Below are 19,946 nucleotides of genomic sequence, written 5' to 3'. Positions count from 1 at the left end.
GAATTCAGCCGTAACCCCTTCGGTTACAACTCCCGTTTCCCCCTTGACGCGAAAAGCCGGCAGTTTATTGCTTGGCGTATTTGCTCTTGGCTTTGATCACTGGCATAATTAAGAGCTACAAAAATCAGCGGTTTTACTCAGGCAAAAGCTCAGCTCCCCTCCCGGCGGCTCAGTCCCGCCCCACGCTGTGCGTGTCCTTGGGCCGGTCGATGCGGAAGAGCAGCTCGGCGGGCGCCAAGTAGGCGCGGTACTGCACCGCGTCCGGCGTGGTGTCCGTGTGGTAATGGCCGCCCTCGCCGTGCTGGCTGAAGCAGTGCGTGTGCTCCAGGCGCAGGTCGAAGCCCTGCAGGCAGAGAAAGGGCCCTCAGTACGTGCGGGGTGTCACGGCTTTGCAGCGAGCGCAAAGGACGCTACAGCCGTTAGGCGCTGAAAAGGTGCGGGATGTTTGTGCAGCTGCTCAGAAAGATGAAGAGCAGCTGTGTGAATCTGTGCCACGGGACGGTGTGGAGAATTTAGAAACTCTGCCAGACATCAACTTTGGTGTTCATCTCTCAGAGATTTCCTTTTTTTGAGTTGGGATTCAACCAAGCAATCACAGCAGTGAATCACAGACTACAAATATAGATCGTTAAGGCTGGAAAAGATCTCCGAGGTCCTCTCACCCCACCACTGAGCCATCCATTGCTACCACGCCACTAAAGCACGTCCCTCAGTGCCACATCTACACGTTTCTTGAGCACCTGCAAGGACGGTGACTCCACCACCTCCCTGGGCAAGAGTGAGGAAGGAAGCCATTCTGGAGAATAGAACCCCTTTGCAGTGAATCCCATAGGAACGCTCCCATGAAGAAAGGCTGAGGGAACTGAGGATGTTTGGCTTGGAGAAGGGAAGGCTCTGGACACCTCAATGGGGTGCAGCCTTGGCACCGCTGCCCAGGGAGCTGTGGGTGCCCCAGCCCTGGAGGTGCTCGAGGCCAGGTTGGATGGGGCCTTAAGAAGTCTGATCTAGGGGGTGGTCATCCTGCCACAGCAGGGGTTGGGAACTGGATGGTCTTAAAGGTCCTTTGCAACCCAAACCATTCTATGCTTTTATGAAACAGAACAATTTGTTCACTGATAAAAACCACTTTCCATCGGTGTCTCTAATGACACTCAGGTATTTCCAAACACAGCCTCTGCTGAATGCTGTTGAGTATCAGAGGATACAGATAGGAATAACCCAGCTGCATCCACCACACAAGTCATGCTGGTTCTGAACAGGTCAGCTGCCTACGGCTGCTTTCCAAGTAATGTTCAACAGATTCTGGGAAGATGTACGCAACCAAAAGTTGCCAAGACACAACATCTCACCACTGAGAGCATTCAAGCCAACAGCATCTTTCATTTAACTCTGGAAAATTATTTTTCTAATTATTATTTATGACTGCATTGTTACTTACAAAACAGTCGTTTTTATGTGTGGTTTCCTTATCACTTTTGAACAAAGTCTTCCTAAAGGTGAACATCTTAACAGCTTTTGAAACTAGATTGTTTTCTTTCCTGAATCGTTTGCTGTTGATTTCAGTGCTCGTGAAAGATGCTAGCTATCTTTTCAGCATGAGGATTTGCAGGCTTTAATTTGCATCTGTAATTGAGACTCATGCTAGAGACATTTTGACACAGTATTGTCCAAGAGAGCTCCTCTGAAAGTGAACAACATGAGCATGCGACTGGTCAAGCTGCCACGCTCTTGACATTCTTCCTGATGTGGCCAGCTGTGAATGCAAACTGTGCTGATAGGTTTGGGATGCAAACACTCGGACATTGCAATTGTAACAGAACCACTGAGGTAAATCCTCTATGAACACTCACTGCATTCCAGAATTGGTTGGCCAAGTCTCAACTGAAACCAATGAAGAAATGAGAAGCTGGTATTATATCACACCGTCTCTGAAAGCTTTTAAGACAGTATGCACACACTCCTGTTCTTAAAGGGAAAATCACATTCATAACAAAACTCATTACAAGACTCAGTTTATACTTAGAAATGTGGAGAAGACTCACTGGATCTCTTGAAACGATTACTGGCTGACAAATCAGCGGGGCCTTCATTTCAAAGAATTTGAGCCAGTTATTCAAATCCTCATCAGTGCTCAGAGGACAGGCAGAAAATTCTGGAGGCTACAGTAAAAGCAAAAGCTTTAAGTAAGATAAAGATACTCGCATCAAGGCATCTCTTCTATCAACCTTCCTTCACCTTCCTGCTCCCCACTATTCTGTTCAAGTTTGATCTTGCCTTTTAGAAGCCCATTACTCTGTTTCTGCCAGAAATGGAAGTGACCAGAATATTGCTTCTTTCATTGCAGATACCTTGTGGGACAACTACTGAAGTGATGATTTTCCTCCTGGTATTTTAGAAGCTCAACTGTTTTTTTTAAAAATAAATGCGTATTGCTTTCTGTAAGTATCATCTCAGTTACTGTATTTTATTTTATTCCACTTTACAACCGTCATACAATTCCTTCTCTAGCTGCCCATGGATTTCAGAAGAAAAGATGAAAGAAGTAAAGTTACACAGCATCATTAATTTTGTTACGTCAATTTTGCAGTATTCGCTTCTTACTTTAATACAGTGCTTATCCTAAGAGTTTACACAAATTTAAGAATACAAAAAAAAGTCCAGACAGTAAGAAATTATAGGTTGATTTATAATTCTGCTTTCAGAAGGATTAAAAAAAAATTACGAGTTGAGAGCTACTTACCATAACGTGAATTTTTGCTTTTCCCTTCTGAATGATAAACGTACCACCCATCCCAACTGGCTTTTCTCCATAGTGTTTCTCTAAAATTTGTCTTACACAAGACACAAAGTTAAGCTCCCCGGTTCTTCCATTGGCTTTCACTTCAATAACCTGGAGGATAAAGTGATTTCATCACTGCTGTCTCCTACAGCAAGTCTGCAAAGGTCTGTAAAAGCTGTTCTGAAACTCTCCCATACTTATAACCCAAGATTACTTTTTCAAAGCATGAGTTTCCCCCAGAACTTCTGCTCCACATCCTTCCAGTACTGGATCCAACTTTATTTCTGACTCTCTGTTCAACACTGGCTTTGCCTGTGAAGGGTACTGAGTCAGTTACTCACACATAAAACAACTGTATAGGTAACTCCCTTCTATCCATCAGCTGGCTTCAGCTCTGTTATAAGTTCTTGGAAAGAGAGAAGACTGCTCAGTTTCCATGCAATAATCTGGTTTTTGGCTGCTCTGCCAGCACTGCTTCGTGCCAGCTGTGGTGAGGGTAAAGCTTCTACAAAAAAAACTAAGATTTTGTAAATCGTTTGTGCACAAGTCAATCACTGTACAACGACCTTAAGTCACTGTATGTCTGGACTGGATTTGAATGGACAATTTATGAAGGAAAAGTTTTACTAAACTGTTACTTATTCCTCAACATTTTATACTCCTCTCTGTATCCAATGATTCTACTCATTCACCAGCCATGGTTTCTCACATCTGGATACTTGTTTCATGGAATTGCTCTTTTACTATTATCACACAGATGTGATTTAATACTGAAAGATGAATTTCCCTTCAGCCACAAGGTTCTACAAGAGAAGTCACCTCTGATCCAAATACGCACCTTACCAGGTTGGCCCTCGCTGGCATAAAGGTTGGCCAACATCCCAAATTCACAGTCTGAGTATTTACTGCTGTACTTTTCGAGAAGGCATCGTTTATCTGCAGGATTTATCTGAGCAATGTAGCTCCCATTTACAGCAGGCTGTTTTTCATTCTTAGTTTGCACAATAGGGATAAGCTGAGACAAAGAACATGTAACAAATCGATAACAATAGGAGTCAGTATAATGAACACAACTAACTCTATATGAAGTTTAATCTTTGGACTATGTGGTTTATGCTCTTTTGGCATGAAACGTGTTTACTGTGCGATCCACTTGTTCTAAGTGGCAATCATCGAGCATGATACCACTTTACTATTTTGATACTGAGATTAAATCATTGAGAACCATCACACTTATAGCTACTGACCTCAGCATTTACACCAACAGCTCTAGATGAAACAGCCCCAGCTCCAAGAATAAAAGCTCCAGGAAGCTCTATGTCTTTTGCAACAGTATTTAGATCATAAACCTGCAAAAGAGACACAAGTGTGATTGTGGTGTGGTGCTCTGGTGTGGAGTAGTCATTCTCAAATTGTCACTGTAACCCTGGGTGCATTCACAACATTCTCATTAGTATTTCAGATAGGATGAACACAGCACCCAAATCTAAACAACATAACATGTGACAGTAATAGAATGGATACATCCCTACCTGTTTTTTTGAGAGGGAAGGTTGTGGGTATGATCCCCTGCCATTTTACCCAAAAACCGAACTACTGTTTTTATTGAAAACTATATTTGCATAAAATAAAAAACACAACATACAAGACAGATGGGGCTGGGTGTCAGAAAGGAGACATGATATTCTTGGGAAGGGACAGAAATGTCAAACTACTGTTGACTTGAAAACACAAATACAGCCAATTGTTACTAAGAAGCATGACTTGAAATCACTGACACACAACAAGCCACTTATAAACGTGCAGACAAGCTCCTCTAGTTCCTTCCATGGCTCCTGTCACAGATCATGAACTTTCAATACTGTCCAGTATTTGTGGGCAAAAGAAGATGAACCATGGAGCAGCATATGATATTTCTCTAAGATGTGTAAGATTTCTGACATGGTCAATGTTTAATATACATCAGAATCAACTTCAAAGAACATGGAAAACTCTTGCACGAGTGGAATCATGCAGTATCTGTTAGCCCTGGGTTTTGATTTTATTTCGACAAGATACTGCTTTTCTATTAACAAATGAATTTAAATCCCATAGCTACAGGCAAAAAAACAAAACAAAACCAAGAACTCACTTTTTCTGTCTGTGCAAGTGGTATGAGGTATGGAACACCTCCCACATCTGCTATTCTAGGCTTTCCACAGATTCCTGGAAAAATACAGACAGTTAATTTGGTACAGTGTTTTCCCTGACAGTCTTAGATCAGCATGCAGCCCAACACAGCAAAGAACAAGTTCCTCAAACATCCAACACACCTGGAGATCACAACTTCTCTAACATGCTTAGATAAGATGCTGCACTATTAACAAATGTAAGGACTGTAAGCCATAAAATGGTTCACAGTAGCGGAATTTAATGCTAATCGATTTGTAAAATAAGCACAAAACAAAAGTACTGTGGGTAACAACTGCCATTTGCTGTTTCTCCAGTAAGATGGAGCTGACACGCAGCTGACACTCCCACTGGGAGACTCCACTTGGGAAATTTCTGCAGTGTTGGATGCCCAAGTCATCTCATTTATTTGGGCACATACCTGGTATGACATTGGGCATATATTGGGTATGAAACACCTTCCCAAGGTGCTTCTTGCACTACACTTATGATAGAGGGAAATCATGACCAGCACAGATGAGGTACCTGTCTGTCAGACAGGTAATGTCAAAGACTATGAATCCCACACAAAATAATATAAAATATATTTTATATAACAGTTATATATAAATATAAAATATATTTTATATAATACCAAATATAACAGTTTAACTTATAATATGTGGATGGCAGGAATCTTAAACAAATGGAAGCACGACTCCTTTTCTTTGGATAGTGATTGTCATGGATCTAAAACATTTATCCATGTCAAAACCTTTTGAGCACAGTAACTGAAGTGTATGAAATAAGTGAGAACTGCAGACAGAGATTAAGAAACAGAAGAGAACTGCTTGGATTATTTGTGCTTGTTCATTCATCAACTAGGAAGCAAATGCAGGAATAAAGCGTGGCTTTCCCGTCATGCAAATTCTTCACCTGCAAAACAGCCTGAACTCTTCTAATAGCTTTAAAGAGATCTGCAGAAATCAAGACCACCAGGTTACCTTTAGCAGGAAAATTGAAAGGCTCCTGAGTCAGATCAGGACAGTCTACAACAGAGACTTGGGCATCAGCAAAGTTTTCCTTAAGTCCTTTCTGCAAAACTATAATTAAAAAATAAGTACCAGCAAAGTTATTGGCAAGAAAAATTACAGAGAGGTTGACAAACTAACAGAAATCCGTGTCTAGCCTTCACTTCAGCAAGACACTTTAAAGAATACACAGATACCCTACGAAACTCCATTGACTGAAGTGTTAGTGCCTGTCACTGTACAGAACTTTAGAGAACAGCAAGAGCTTGTTCAGAGCACTGCTAATTACCACATTAACTAAGAATTTCACAAAGCACGGCACCAGTTAAGTAACGTGGATAACCTTAAACTACATTCAGCAGTGTTTTTGTTTTCACACCTGCTCGTGCAGGGTATGCACTGCCACGTTTCTGTCCATGAGAAGACATCCTGACGAGTGCCACTGGCAACACAGAGCAAATAGTGAACAGAGCTGATGATCAGTCCCAAATCTGAACTTTTCCTTTTGTTCTGTATCAGTGTTTTTAAACCCAAATCCTGCCTAAGCACCTCAACAACAGGGATGATTCTGATTTAAACAAGTTCAGTATTTAACAAGAAGCTTTAAGTGCATTTTGCGAAGACTTTGGAAGGAAAAATAAGTTGTTCCCCGCAGTCTGTTTCTAACTCAGTCACCAGCAGAGGAACCAGGTGAGCTCAAGGAAGAAGACCATATTGCATCTTGCTAGGTGTGTTCTGAGCAGTTCCAAAAGAAATACTGGAGGCAGAGGAGAGCAGGTGATCCCAATTGAGTAATTAACCTCAGCCTGCGATTGTCAAACTTTCACAACTCCTATACAAACCTGCAAATGCAGCAGATCAAAGACACTGAGACATTGCTCACGTGCTCTAATGACACCCGGGGCTTTGGAGGGGGAATTATCCTTTGCTTTAAAGAACTAACAGTGTACAGAAAAATAGGGCTTTACGTCCCAGTGGGCCAACAGCAAGAACATGCTGTATGCATTAACTGTACAGAGGATTTGCTGGGAGCACTAAGGAAAGTTTGAAAAACATATTTCCAGTTTCTAAAAGGATACATGACTTACCTCCAGCAAGCTCCTCCAGGCTTGGAACATGAAAAGCAAATTTTTCAACCTTTGCCATTGCCCGTTTGGTTCTGATTTCTTCAGGTTAGAAATTACAGTATAACACACTGCAAAAGTGACTGATCTGTCAACAAGGATAATGGTTTAGTGATTGAAACACTGTTTTCAACATGCAGTTTATCTGCCAAATTCACACAAAAGTACATAGACAACAGTAGAATTGTTATTATACCATTGAGGAAAAAAACGACAGCTTCAAGATTAACATTTTCTCACATGCTTTGGAAGAAGGTGTGCCTACCAGCCCTGCAGCTGGTTCAGAGCACCACATATGCTAGTCCTCAAACTTCCAACTCAGTGTAGATAAAATGTGTAATATGCTGAATCTAATTCAGGGGACAGGTCAGTTACTTGTCCTTTGTAAGCCTGAAGCCACGCTGCGTTGGAAGAAAACCAGGCTCTTCTAAGCACAGCAATTGCCTCACTGTGTCTTTGCTACCTTAATGTTTACTTTTCCAGCATTGGCTACTATGGACTTTCAACCTTGGCTCCTAATTTCTTATGGGCACGTGTTTCCCTTTCCAAAGGGGAAGAAGCCAGTAGCATGTCTCAAAGCAAAAAAACCCAAAAACAAAAACAAAACAGCAGCAAGTTCTACAGCATTGTACTGATACAGAGCCCTTAACAAAAAGCTTTGTTCCGAACAGAAATGCTGGAGTTTCTTTTGAAATGAGCTATATTTCAGTCAGCCATGCAACAGCATAATCAGCTGTGAGGGCAAACCACCAGCTCTGGGCACAAGCAGCTGGTTATATGCTACCTACAAACCAGCGCCAACAATCATTAACTGCTTAAGCACAAGCCTGCTGCATAAAACAGAAAATGGGTCTCAGGCCTTGGAAGAAAAGGCAAGAAACCTAATGGCACTCTCAGATTTAACAGAGCTTTTGGTAGAAAGGACTGTGATGTGACAGCTACTTACAGATACTTTTAGCTTCTATCTAAATAAATAAATTCCTGACATATATGATTGTCAAAAGTATGTGGGGGAAAAAAAAAAACTACTGTCCTCTCACAGGGAAAAAATATACAGTAAAGAAAAGGATTGGGGGAACAAAGCAGTCAGCCAAGTCTTCGAGTTCAAAGGTCAGCCACCCCACGTTCCTCCTGTAGCAGACAGTAGAGAAAGACAGAAAGCTATCCACGTCCAGTGATTTCCATCTTAGTTGGGCTTATCCACTTCCGCGGGTAATTCTCCCTTCTCTGACTGTGAAGGAGAAGGAAAAGGAAACGGGTTGGATGTGGTGCCTGTTGTCAGATGGACCGAGGCAGAGCCCAGGGCTTTTAAGAGTGCACTGAGAAAAAAGGAGCAATTAAGTCAGAGAGAGAACAGCTCCAGCAGCACTGTTGTAAATCAGGTCCAGAAGGACGCTGGGCTCCTCGAGACACCGGCTGAAATAGTCCTGAAACAGAGTTGGCGTTGTGCAAAGGGCAGAGACAGGACTCGGGCGCAGATCAGCCAGGTAGGCTCCGACGCAACACCCCGACCATCGCTTGCTGCGTAAAGGAGAAAAGCGCGCTCAGCTCCCGACACGCCGCCAAAAGCTCCGGGCGTTACAACCAGGTCCAAGCGGGAAGGAAGCGGGTCGGTGAGCAGCGGCTTGAGGACAGCGCTTGTAGGGGAGTCGGTGCGGGGTGGGAGGGAGGGGGGCACGGCGGGGCACGGAGGCTCGGATGGGCCGTGATGGAGCGACGTTAATGCTGTCAGAGGAGCTGCTGGGTGACAAACGGGAAAGGCGCACAAAGAACAGGTCCGAGATGGCACAGTAACGACAAGCACGTAAAGACATTTCAGCTCTGCTTTTCCAGGCACGGAAGGGCAGAAACCGGAAAGGAGAAGTTAACAACTGGATAAAAACGCATTGGGGTGAGGGGGGAAGAAGTATTAAGGACAAAGTAGAGACAGCAGCCAGCAAGAGAAGGGAAAATCAGCCGTAGCGCAGAGAAAGGCAAAACGCCGGGGGACGTGACTGCTGCGGCCACGGTCATTAGCCGGGAAGAGGCGAGCGGACAAGGCAGCGGCGGGGGAAGGCTGCGGGCGGAGGGCACGGCACAGCCTGAGCCGCAGAGCAGAGCCGAGCCGAGCCGAGCCGCGACGGACCGTGCCAACGTGCCGCCGAACTCAGAGCACGTGCAAGAAGGGAAATTTGGGCCATTTAGGTGAGCGCAGAAAGAGCCCCGGAGCCAAACCTGCAAGAACAACTCTCCGGAGTCCCACAGCGAGCAGAACAGCAGGGAAACCCCAAAAGCTGCGCGCGCTTCAGGTCACAGCACGAACCAGCCCTCCCTGCCGCCCCGCCCTCCTTACGGCGCGCCCCATCCCGCGCGACCAGCAGAGCCCGCCCCCGCCTGATCTCGCGAGAGCCGAGCGCTATTTAGTCTCGGAGGCGGCCATAGCGAGCCCTTTGCGGAGACGAAGCGTAAGGTGAGGGGGGTTGGGGAGCTGCGGAGGCGCACAGCATCCACTGCCATCCGCGGCGGGGGAACCCGGTCCGGGGCTGAGGCCGAACGAAAGCCCGTTGCCTCTCCGAGCGCTTCCCTGAGGGAACGCGGGGAAGGCCCTAGGGTGGGGAGCGGGCTCCTCGTGGCGGCACGGTGCCGCGGTGGTGCGGCGCGAACCGCGCAAAATGTCCGCCCCGGGATGCTGGGCGGGCAGGGCGACCTGAGGGGAGGCAGCACGCATCGGGCGACCGGCCGGCTGTGGGCGGACTTCCCTTCCGAGCTCGGCAGCGGCCGTGGGGAGACATCGCAGACTCCCGGTCTTCCTCAGAGTTTAGGGCGCGTCGTGCCGCTCTGCGTTCGGCCCCTTTGTGTATACAGTCCTGGCGCCGGATGGAGTGCGCCGGATTACAGATCGGCTGAAAGCGAGCGTTTTCTCGTGGGACTGTTCTGTGCTCATGGCTGGGGAATGAAGTGTTGGTAGGTTGTTACAGTAGGAAACTCTCAGGGCTGTACAGCCAGCGAAAGATTGGGAAAATGGGGTTCTTATGCCCAGATCCTTAGTTGAAAATGATTATGAATTACAGCGAAGTGTTTTTTGTGGCTTGTAACTGCAGCATCCCTACAAGCTAAAGAAGCTGTTGGCTTACATGCACGTGTGCTTGTATGAGAAAAACTTTGCCTGTGCTAAAACGTACTTTATTTTTTAGGGCAGATTAAAACATGACTGATACAGATGAATCCCACGCTTCTGGTTCTGATTATCCTGATGCCCAAGATCTCATATTCACTCAGAGGAAAAAAAGATCTAAGGTACCTGAGCGTGCAGCAAGTGCGCAGAAGGAACATTTGTGCTCAAGGCAGAAGGGTGCCAGTCCTGAGGAGTCTTCAGATGAGATCAGTAGTACAGATACGTCTTCAGATGAGGTGGATAGCAGTGATTCAGAAATGTGAGTTATCTCTAGTTCCTTAGAATTGCTCGTGAACAGAACTTGTGATACATCATTAATGTACGTGTTTTGTTGAACATACACATTTCTTTTTCAGTGATGTTCCAGCTGCTAGTGGCAGCAAGCACCATAGGAAACACTCTGTTGTACCTTCAAAGCGGAAGAGGAGATTGCAGCCTTCAAAGCAACAAGCAGAAGCTGATGCAGGAGTGCCTGGCGGTGAAAGTTCTGATTCTTCTCTGCCCACTCAGAGCCCAGTGAGGCCACCTGAAGCCTCCCAAGAGAAGAAATCTAAGCTCAATCTGAAAGCCATTTTTGCCTATCACTTCAGAGGAAGGAAGTTTAAAGCTGCTGCACACCGAAAATACCGGAGCAGCGGTTCACGGAAGATAAAGAGAGCCTCTGGGTGCACACGGAGGCGCGGTAAGAAGAAGCCCATGACAGCCTCACCTCAGGAGCGAAGGAAAAGGCTTAAGGATCGAGGCTTTCAGTTCCCTTTTGTTGAAAAACATTATGGGAGAAAACATATTCCCTTAAAGATGGTTCTTAGCTATGAGGTGAGCGCTCTGTTTTGTGGGAGAGAAGTTGTGATTTTAGATTTATTTCACAGAACAATGAATGCAGGTTGGCAGAACGCCACAGTGAAATGAATCCACTTTTGTTTTGTTACACAGGATGACTGCTGCTTTCCATTCAATACCTTACCAAACCAGCTGACCTAAGGCTGTCATTTAATGTTACAGTTCAGTTGATTATATAAATGCTTCATTCCTTTTATAGTGGCGTTTAAGATGTATTTCTTTCCTTCAGCAAGCAGCTGCAAAGGGATATTTCCAATATGTTGAAATGCTCAAATATGAAGAACACCTCAAAAAGGCTTTGAAAGCCCTTGAAGCCAGTGAAGACTTAGAAAGAGAATGCCTGGTAGTGCGGAAACACAAATATTTAGATGATGAAGGCCCCCTTTCTCCTATCCAGGAGACAAAGTAAGTTCATCTTGAGTAGTATAAAAGCTGTTTCGTGCTCAGCTTAAATCTGAGTTTGTGTGTGCAGCACTGCTGTCTTTATTGTCTGGTGTGTGCATTATATTCATTGGTGAAATACCTCATAGATTTTTCTGTAACTCAGTAATGGATTCTGGGGGCTTAGCACCCTGTGCTGTGTGCTCACTCCTCATCCTCAAAAGAGCAGAGACAGAAAATAGATGACAGCTCATGGCTTGTGACAAGGACAGGGCAGTCACCAGTTACTGTCCCAGGCAGAACAGGCTCAGCACAGGGAGGTGAATGTAATGTCTTGTTATTTGTAGCAGGTGAAAGCAGTGAGAACTAAAAGCAAACTACAGACAGTTTCCCCCCAAGCAGTGCAGTGGGGACTGCGCTCATTCCATAAAGCTTTGCCTCTGCCTCTCTATCCCTGCTGCATGTGGAGTCATAGAATCATAGAATGGCCTGGGTTAAAAAGGACCGCAAAGATCATCACGTTTCAACCCCCCTGCTGTGTGCAGGGTCACCAACCACCAGACCAGGCTGCCCAGAGCCACAGCCAGCCTGGCCTTGAATGCCTCCAGGCATGGGGCATCCACAGCCTCCTTGGGCCACCTGTTCCAGTGAGCAGTGTGTCTCTTCCATGAGATGCCATCCTTCCCCAACTGACCCCAGGTGGGTCCCCCTGCTATCGAAACCTTGACACTTCAGTCCTGTACTCCTGTGGAGGTTGACTCCAGCCAGCACCTAAGCACCTGCATTCACTTTCCAGTAGGAGAAAAGAGAAACCTGTGAGTTGTGGTGGAAATGGTTCTGTCAGTGTCAGTAGCTGGGATCTAGTTCCAGAAAGAGAGCAACCTCCTGTAGAAGTGGGAGCATCCTAGATGTATAATGTGTAGTGTTTCCATATGCGTTATGGGAAAGTGGTGCTGCATTGGGGGAATAGCTTATATATGCTGTGCTACTGTAAAAGTACAGATTTGATTTCAATTTTATATATTTCAGTGATGATGATAATAACTGCGTGGGCTCTGATAATCCAGAAGACTTTGATGTCAGAGTAGTGGTAAGTAAATACTCGTTAATTTGAAAAATACTATAAGCTTTTTTCTCTTTTGAGGTGTTAGAGAAGTAATAGATGATGCTTTGAGTATTGAATTCTTGAGCTTGGTGTGGTTCTGATGTGTAGTATGAGAGGAAGTTAGTTTGAGAGAAGTCTGTGCTCTTTGGAATTACAATTGTGGAAATGAGTTCTTTGAAGCGTTCCTAAATCTTGGGAAATGAGTAATTGTTCCTGATGTGTTTCCAAACCAGGGTTGTAAATACTGTTTCTTCATTCTTAGGACAACAGCTGTTTCATCATAAGCAGCAAAATTCCCAACAAGAAGAAATCGAAGGCTGAAACAAAGCGAGCAAAGTCAGCTGGAATGGTTGAAGTAAAGAAGAGTGCTGCTGATAACTAAACATTTGTGTGGTTCTCTTTGGTTGAACAGAACATGAACGAATAAGGTGGCAGCAGTCACTTCTCAGAGACCTTATTGAGGTCTGCTTGGCTTAAAATGTTGGTCTGAAGTCAGTGTTGAGCTGTCAGCCAGGCAACCTCATCAGAATCAATTTAAGGTGAGTTTGGGTCTGAGATGGATAGGAGAAAGGTGTGGCCTGTCTTTTTGCTAAGCATTTTTGCAGTTGGACTTGATGGTCTTTAAGGTTTTTTCCAATCTGAGCAATTCTGTGCTGTATGAAGTGTGCACTAGCGATTGAGTGGCTGCTAATCCTGCTGAAACACCAGCTTCTGCAGCTTGACAGAAGTCTTTTGTCATCAATGGGTCGTAGAGCTACAGAATTAAAAGTTCCAGATCTTGTAATTAAGAGGTGTTGTGTAGGAATGTGTGTAAACATGTATATGCTTTGGCAGGGGGGTTGGACTCGATGATCTCTGGAGGTCCCTTCCAGTCCCTACAGTTCTGTGATTCTGTGTCATATAGGTGCACTCATCCTACAAAGGGGAACTTAGACCCACTTCTCTTATGGCTTTGTGAAGGAAGCTTGAGCTTTTCTTATTGTAATTTGGTAACTTGGAGGGAGGGAGGCTTGGAGGGAGTAAGGCTTTGGAAGAGCCACACTTGAGGGATGTTTTTCTGTAAAACTCTTGTGAAATCCCTTTGCATTTGAAATAATGATGAAATAATTGCTTATGGCTGTTTGTTCATCATGAGGAATAACACTTAAAAAAACTAATTTTCCTAAATCCACTATAATAATGTAAAGTTGCTTTAAAACAACTAGAAGTGTGATGGAAAGTTCTTTTCCCTTCTTCCCCTCCTCACTCTAGAATGGGGTTTTATGAAGGTGAAGCATGAGGGGAATTTGCTGCAGTTGCTCAGTCTGAAAAGAGTTGCATTTCTAAATCTTGGCAGAACAAGCTTGAGATTTCCCTGTTGCAGCTTGATGCTCTGGAGAGTGAGACTGCAAAAATCTGTTCTTTGCTAGTTAAAGATCAGATATAATAACAGTCCAAAGTTAATGGCTAAATATAATTCTCTTAGGCACCTACTTGAGATATACTGTGTGGCTTGAAAGACTCATCCTAGATCTAGAGCGGGGTTCTGGCAGGATAAGGCGTAGTGAGGTGGGATGTGGAGTCCTGCTCATTCTGCAGTTCATGTGATGAATGTTTCTGTTCAACTGCTGAGTGACTCAGAAATGAACTAAATTTCAATTCTGATTAGAACTGGATGTACACACCTGAAAAGTGAGTGCATTACATCTGCCAAATTGATTGCTGAAAAGTAGCTTTTGCCTTTAGGGATCTCAGCTTATTTGACCATAATTGATGATTCTTATCCCTTTCATTTTTTTTCAGTTTGTTGCTTTTGGATGATGAATATTGATCAGCTGCTGTGAGAGGTAAGCTGTTACTGCTATGCAGTTCTTTTCTCCAGGTAGCTTGTGGGCTTCGTGACTCCTGCCAGTCCAGCCTGTAGCCTGTGCTGGAACAGAAAGCATCAGTTTTTTAACACCTGTATACTCAAAGTAGTTTGTGTAGGCAGTGATAGATAGCAGTGCTTGTGTCGGCTGGTGTTGAATGCTGCAGGCAGACAAGCCAACTGTGGTTTATGTTGGGTGCTCCCAGTGGAGATGTCTGTACTGGTGCCTCGTGCAGCTGCAGTATCTGATAACTGCCCTGTGGTAAAACTGCAGGGGGAAGGAACATCAGGAGGTGGTCTTGGATGTTACTGCCAAAGCTGTGCAGTTTCTCACAAAGGGATGTTATCAGATCTGTGCTTCAGGAGGGCTTAGGATGCAGCACAGAAGAAAAACTTGAAGGTTACTCTTTAACACAGGGAGCCCGGAGGTACAGCTACACCAGTAATGACAATAAGCATGTTTCCTTGTACAAGGATCAAACTGGAGCATCTGCTTTCAGTGTTTGTTGTAGTAAAGATACTGGAGTACATAATGTGCCAACTTGACACAGTGTAAATTGTTCTTACAACAGTATCTGATAGTAATACTGGGCTTGTTGCACCTGTTAGTAGTCCAAGTCATACCTGTCTCTTAAAAACAGGAAGCCCAGTAATGGATGGTGAAAGTTAATGGAGTAAGTATACAGTTGATTGAGAAATAACTTCATTTGTGTGTGGTCTTCAAATGCTGTTTCAGAGACATGAATAATAACAGGAGAGCAGGCGCATTCAGTTTCAGCACGTGTTCAGTTTTTGTCTGGTGCTGTAGACAAAAACCTGGAACCTGGTGCTTAGAAAAAACCCTTCTTTCGCAACCCACAGCCAATGCATGTATTGGTTGTGTTACTTACATGAAGGGACACTGCTTATATTTATTCAAGCAGCAATTAATCCAAAGGGCATGTTTCGTATTGCATGTGCAGAAATGTTGTGCAGTTGCTTTGCTTCCTTCATAGAATTTTTCCAGCTCTGCAGCACTGAGCTATTGTAACTGTTTTGATCTGCTTGAATTCTTACAGCTGGTGCACAAATCTGTTACTTCTGTGCTGTCCTGTGGAACACACAGGTTAAGGAGGTATGCTTTGTTTCTGCTGAGTTTTGGCGTGAGAGAACTTGAGTCTTTGCCTTCTCAGAGAGGCTTTGGTGGAGCTTGTCAAACACAGCAGTGGGAACTGTCGGACAAGTTGTTAAGTGATAAAAGTGCATTTAAGTTGACCTGGTTATTTAATGTTTCTTGAAGTAAAGGAATATTTGAGGATGCTTTTTTGCCTGTGGGGAGGTTGTGGTGTGGACTGTAGGCTGAAGGCTTAGCTGTTTGGTTTTTTTTTTTTTTTCCTAAATAAATATTTCATTTGGAAAGGCAAATCCAGAAGGCAGCTAGCGATGTGTCCATGTTGGAGTTAATGGGCTGGGCTTTAAAACAAGCTGTTCTGCAGGTGTAGTGAAGAGTTGATTGTTGCGCCTTGTTATTCAGCAGGCAGACAACTCCGTGTGTGTCTCAATTGAACAACGGGGCCAGAAGAGCAACAGGTTGTGCTTTCCTCACTGTAACACCCATTGCAGTGGTGACAATGAGACCTGTAACAGGCTTACATACTGAGAGAATTGTGCAAACACGGTTCAAAATGTGGTTACTCTTAAATTCTGACGGATTGACATGTGTGGTGTTGTGAATTCTTGAATTCATAGAATCACAGGGTTGGAGACCCACAAGATCATCCCATCCAACCATCCTCCTATCAGCATTACTATCCACTAAGCTACTAAACAGTATCTTGCAGCATTCTGCATCCTGCTGGCTGTGCGAAGTGGAAGAAAAACACACAGTACTGAATTCTGTAAATAGTTTATCAGAGCACTCTTGGAAGCTGTCTTGTAGTTGCTTCACACCGCAGTGCAGCTGATGTAGGTAACACCCTCACATATATCTTCTGTGCCATAGTGCTTTGATTTCTTAAGTGTGGGTAGATTTTGTTGATAGTTTTGTGACAGACTTTGATTTGAAGTGCTGTGTATTCAGTGTAAGAGTGCTTGAATCTTGAAGTTACTAAAATGCTGAAGTGTTAATCAGTACCGTAATCTGCTCTTTTCAGCAAGCCCACCTGACGATGCAGACTGGAGGAATACCTTGGTGAGTTTGATACCAGCTTAACGTAACCATTGCTTAGTGAGAGTTAGAAATTTTGCTTTAACTTTCTGAGCTGGCATATGGCTGTTCCTACTGAGTACTGCTGCATCAGAAAAGCTGACTGTAAAGCTTTGATGCTATCTGAGGAAGTTGTTGTGATGATTGGCAAAATGTTCAACTGCTCTGAAGAGAGTGAGTGAGAATGGCCTTTCTGAACAAATCTACTGCCTGACTTCATACTGCGTATCCATGCTGAGGATGGAGCATGCAGAATGTCCTCAGTGAATAAAGACTTTTTTTTGTTGATAAAACTGTCAAATTACATTTTGAATGTTCATTGCAGTAGCTTGAAGTGTGATTGCAGTGGGAGAGATCATCAGAAATGCCTGTGATTAGAAATGGCTTCTGAAGGTTCTACAACTCACTGCTGTAGGTCCTACTGTATGCACATGCAAGTCATTTTGTAACCCTGTGGTGATGTTGCTTTTTCAGGTGGCATGAGGAAATGAGAGAAGAAGTGCAGAAAGCCACTTGACAGAGACGGAGCTCCCCTATAGGTTAGTGTGCCCTCTGAGCTTCTGCAGATGCATCAGTGTTTGAGGGGCTCTGGTTTTCAGTGGCTGTAGCTGTTCACCAGGTGAAGCTCAGTGCCTTTTGGAGTGTTGCAAGGGCATAACTCAACATATGTTAGGATATTTTAAAGTAATATTCCCTTTCAGTCTGTTAAGGGAAGACTTCTTTAACTCTGGTTTATCCCAAGAAGGATCTCAGTCTGAAATGAAGTGACGAGGTCAACTTCCTAAACTCGGGCTTCACTTTAAAAGTAAATGAGTACTAAGGGAAGTTAGGAGTGTTTGAATAAATGTTGTAGTTAATTCCCTTCGTTTTATACTATTCATGTTCATGTAATACTGTTCGTGTAATCGTAGCTTTTAACATTAAACTGATGTGGAGTTATTACTGCATCTTCCAAATGAAATGGTAGTGTAACGTTGCGCTCCTTTTTCCCACAAATCATGACAGAAGTAAGAAGGCACTTCGTAGGAACTGTATAAGATGCTTTTCCAGTCTGCTTGATTTTTGTTGGTTGGTTTATGGTCACAGAAACATTGAGGTCTATCCCGATGGGATCTCTTCTGTAGGTTCATGTCGTTGGAAACGCCTCACAGAACAAACTTGTGGTTTAGTTTCACCCTTGGAGCTACCTGTTAGCTCTGTGGGATAGAACTGCAAGACAAATCTTCATGTACCATTTCAGGAATGGAAGTAACGTGTCATGTTCTCCCTCAGGTACTGGCTCATGAATTTGATATAGATGAAAAAAATTCAAATGGAAAAGCTTGGTAAGAGTGAAAAAGAGCATGTTCTGAGATATAAAATATAACTAACATGTTTAATTGTGTGAGTTGAACTTGCTCAGCCAGATGTCTGCGAAGGTGCCAGACCTCTTTGTGTTTTTTTCTGGTTGGCTTGAAGCAGGCTTTTCCCTCTTCAATCTGAAAGTGATTTACTGTTCCTTGTGGTGCCTGTAAGTTTAAATTAGAAAGTCCAGCCCTCTGTCTGTCCAGTCTTAAAGTAACTCGATGAGCATGCTGGATTTTTGCTCTGCTATGTAATTCAGCAATGCTGCTTTTCTCTTGTTAAGCTTCAAAGATTTAAAGTCTGAGTTAATTTCTGAGCCTGGTACAGTGTTAGAACTCCTGGGTTACATGGAGCATAGTGCTATTCCACAGACCATAGCTTGAAGTAAAAGGACAATACTCATAAGCCCATTGTGCTGGCAATATAAAGAATACTTGAAAGAATAATGAGGCTGCTGAAATTGATGGAATTTCTTTTCCCTCTTAGCACGGCAACTTCTGTGAGATTGGTACTTCATTTTGGCTTCTCTCTAACTGGTGTCTGCAGAGCTTGAACATTAATGTGCATTTGTTGATTGAGGACTGTTGCATCTGTTGCACTGAACGGTATCTGCACCCAGCAGCATTCTTCTGATGGGGTGTTCAAAAATCAGTGCTACAGTAGTTCAGCATTTGGCATCGTTGGTTTTCACTCTGCTGTGGTTGTTGAACCTGGTATTCTTGCTGATACAGGCTTTGTCCTCTTCAAGCATTTGAGCACAGTCTTTTTGTGTTGGGCAGGACTTGTCAGTGTGAGAGCTGACCGCTGGTTCTCCCTGGTGTGTTCGGTTTGTTTCTTTAAACAGGTGCCTTGGGGTACAGAGCAGTCAGTTGGCTGTGTGAAATGGATTAGCTGTGGAAGAGGAAACAGCCTGTTGGACAGGTGAGCACTGAGTTGTCAGTTCAGGAGGTTTGGGGCAAGTTGATGGAAGCTCGGTTGCTGACACATGACTCTAGAAGATCAAAACTTCAGTAAGCTGTCTATAGAAATGACTGGCCAGTAGCAGGCAGTCCTGGGCAGCACTCGCTCCAGATTTTGGCAGTATCTGGGTCAGGGTGTGTGCCTGCAAGCTAGTCTTGTGTGCTTGTAAAAACAGCAGTAAAGGGAGATCTGGTCATTACCAAGGCTGCAAGGATATTCCTGTTCCTGGTAAGCTGTGGACATGACCATAAAACAACTCCATCAGACTCTTGAATTGCTGCATTGTGTGGCAGTAGGTCTGCTGGGAATAAAGCGTTGGTGTAGGCCACAGACACAGCGCTCCCTTCTGCTGGTTGTTAGTGGCTCTCTTTGGCTACCAAGGAACCCAAGTGCTAGCAAGAATCTTCAGCTGTTGAAATCAAGCCCCAGAAGCTGCTGTTGACAGAACTGTCATGCATTCAGAATGGAAAACAAAAATGTACTTCTTGCACTTGGCATCCAACTTCATTTTAACTCTTCATTTATACAAACCAGGTGTGCCTTTGTGTACCAGAGTGCTGCTGTCACTGAATGTTGGGGTTATGAAGCTGTACCTGAGTGCTGCCACAGCAACTCTGTAGGTAAGATGCTTAGCAGCAGTGCTGGTACCCAGAAGAAATTCAAGGTCACTTCAAAGAGGGTTTGCATGGCTGGAAAACCAGCAGCTCTTAACGCAGTGACCGTACATTGAACTCCTTTTAGCAGGATGCTGTAGCCACTTTGTGTGTGCTGTGGTCTATTTCAGAGGAGACAGTCCTTAAGTTACATTGCTGCTTAGAATGAGAAACCACCTGTAGCCCTGTCACTTCTTGAGTTCCTACTGCAGGCAGAATGCTACTTGGTTTCATCTGCAACCATTTGACTTCAGCAGCGTGTGGGGTTGGAAGAGAATATCGATGTAATTGTGGCACGATGAGCTATCTTGTATCTTTAATGCTTTTTCCTTCTGCTTGGGTGTATGGCATGTTCTTGAAACTGCATGGAAACAGAGAATCCCCAAGAGTGGGCAG

At 44.2% G+C, this 19,946-nt stretch overlaps 2 protein-coding genes across 2 annotated transcripts; one reads left to right on the top strand and one right to left on the bottom strand.

Moving 5' to 3' along the window:
• Positions 1-169: 169 nt before the first annotated feature.
• LOC306948854 (ester hydrolase C11orf54) lies at positions 170-7,104 on the bottom strand (the record flags this gene model as incomplete). Its single annotated transcript, XM_079538565.1, has 8 exons — positions 170-343; positions 2,043-2,159; positions 2,741-2,890; positions 3,618-3,794; positions 4,027-4,128; positions 4,911-4,984; positions 5,932-6,030; positions 7,047-7,104. 8 exons carry the CDS (start codon positions 7,102-7,104, stop codon positions 170-172), a joined length of 951 nt encoding a protein of 316 aa, XP_079394691.1.
• A 3,164-nt stretch (positions 7,105-10,268) lies between these two features.
• On the top strand, positions 10,269-12,944 carry TAF1D (TATA-box binding protein associated factor, RNA polymerase I subunit D; the record flags this gene model as incomplete). The annotated part of the gene is made up of 5 exons (XM_079547544.1): positions 10,269-10,495; positions 10,593-11,052; positions 11,306-11,481; positions 12,487-12,547; positions 12,825-12,944. The coding sequence occupies 5 exons, from the start codon at positions 10,269-10,271 to the stop codon at positions 12,942-12,944; spliced, it is 1,044 nt and encodes a 347-aa protein (XP_079403670.1).
• Between the last annotated feature and the right edge of the window lie 7,002 nt (positions 12,945-19,946).

The sequence above is a fragment of the Tetrao urogallus genome (assembly GCF_951394365.1).
Source record: "Tetrao urogallus genome assembly, chromosome: 1".
NCBI classification, from domain to species: domain Eukaryota; kingdom Metazoa; phylum Chordata; class Aves; order Galliformes; family Phasianidae; genus Tetrao; species Tetrao urogallus.
Note: the sequence above shows the minus strand (reverse complement) of the source record. Positions and strands in the feature narration are given on the sequence as shown.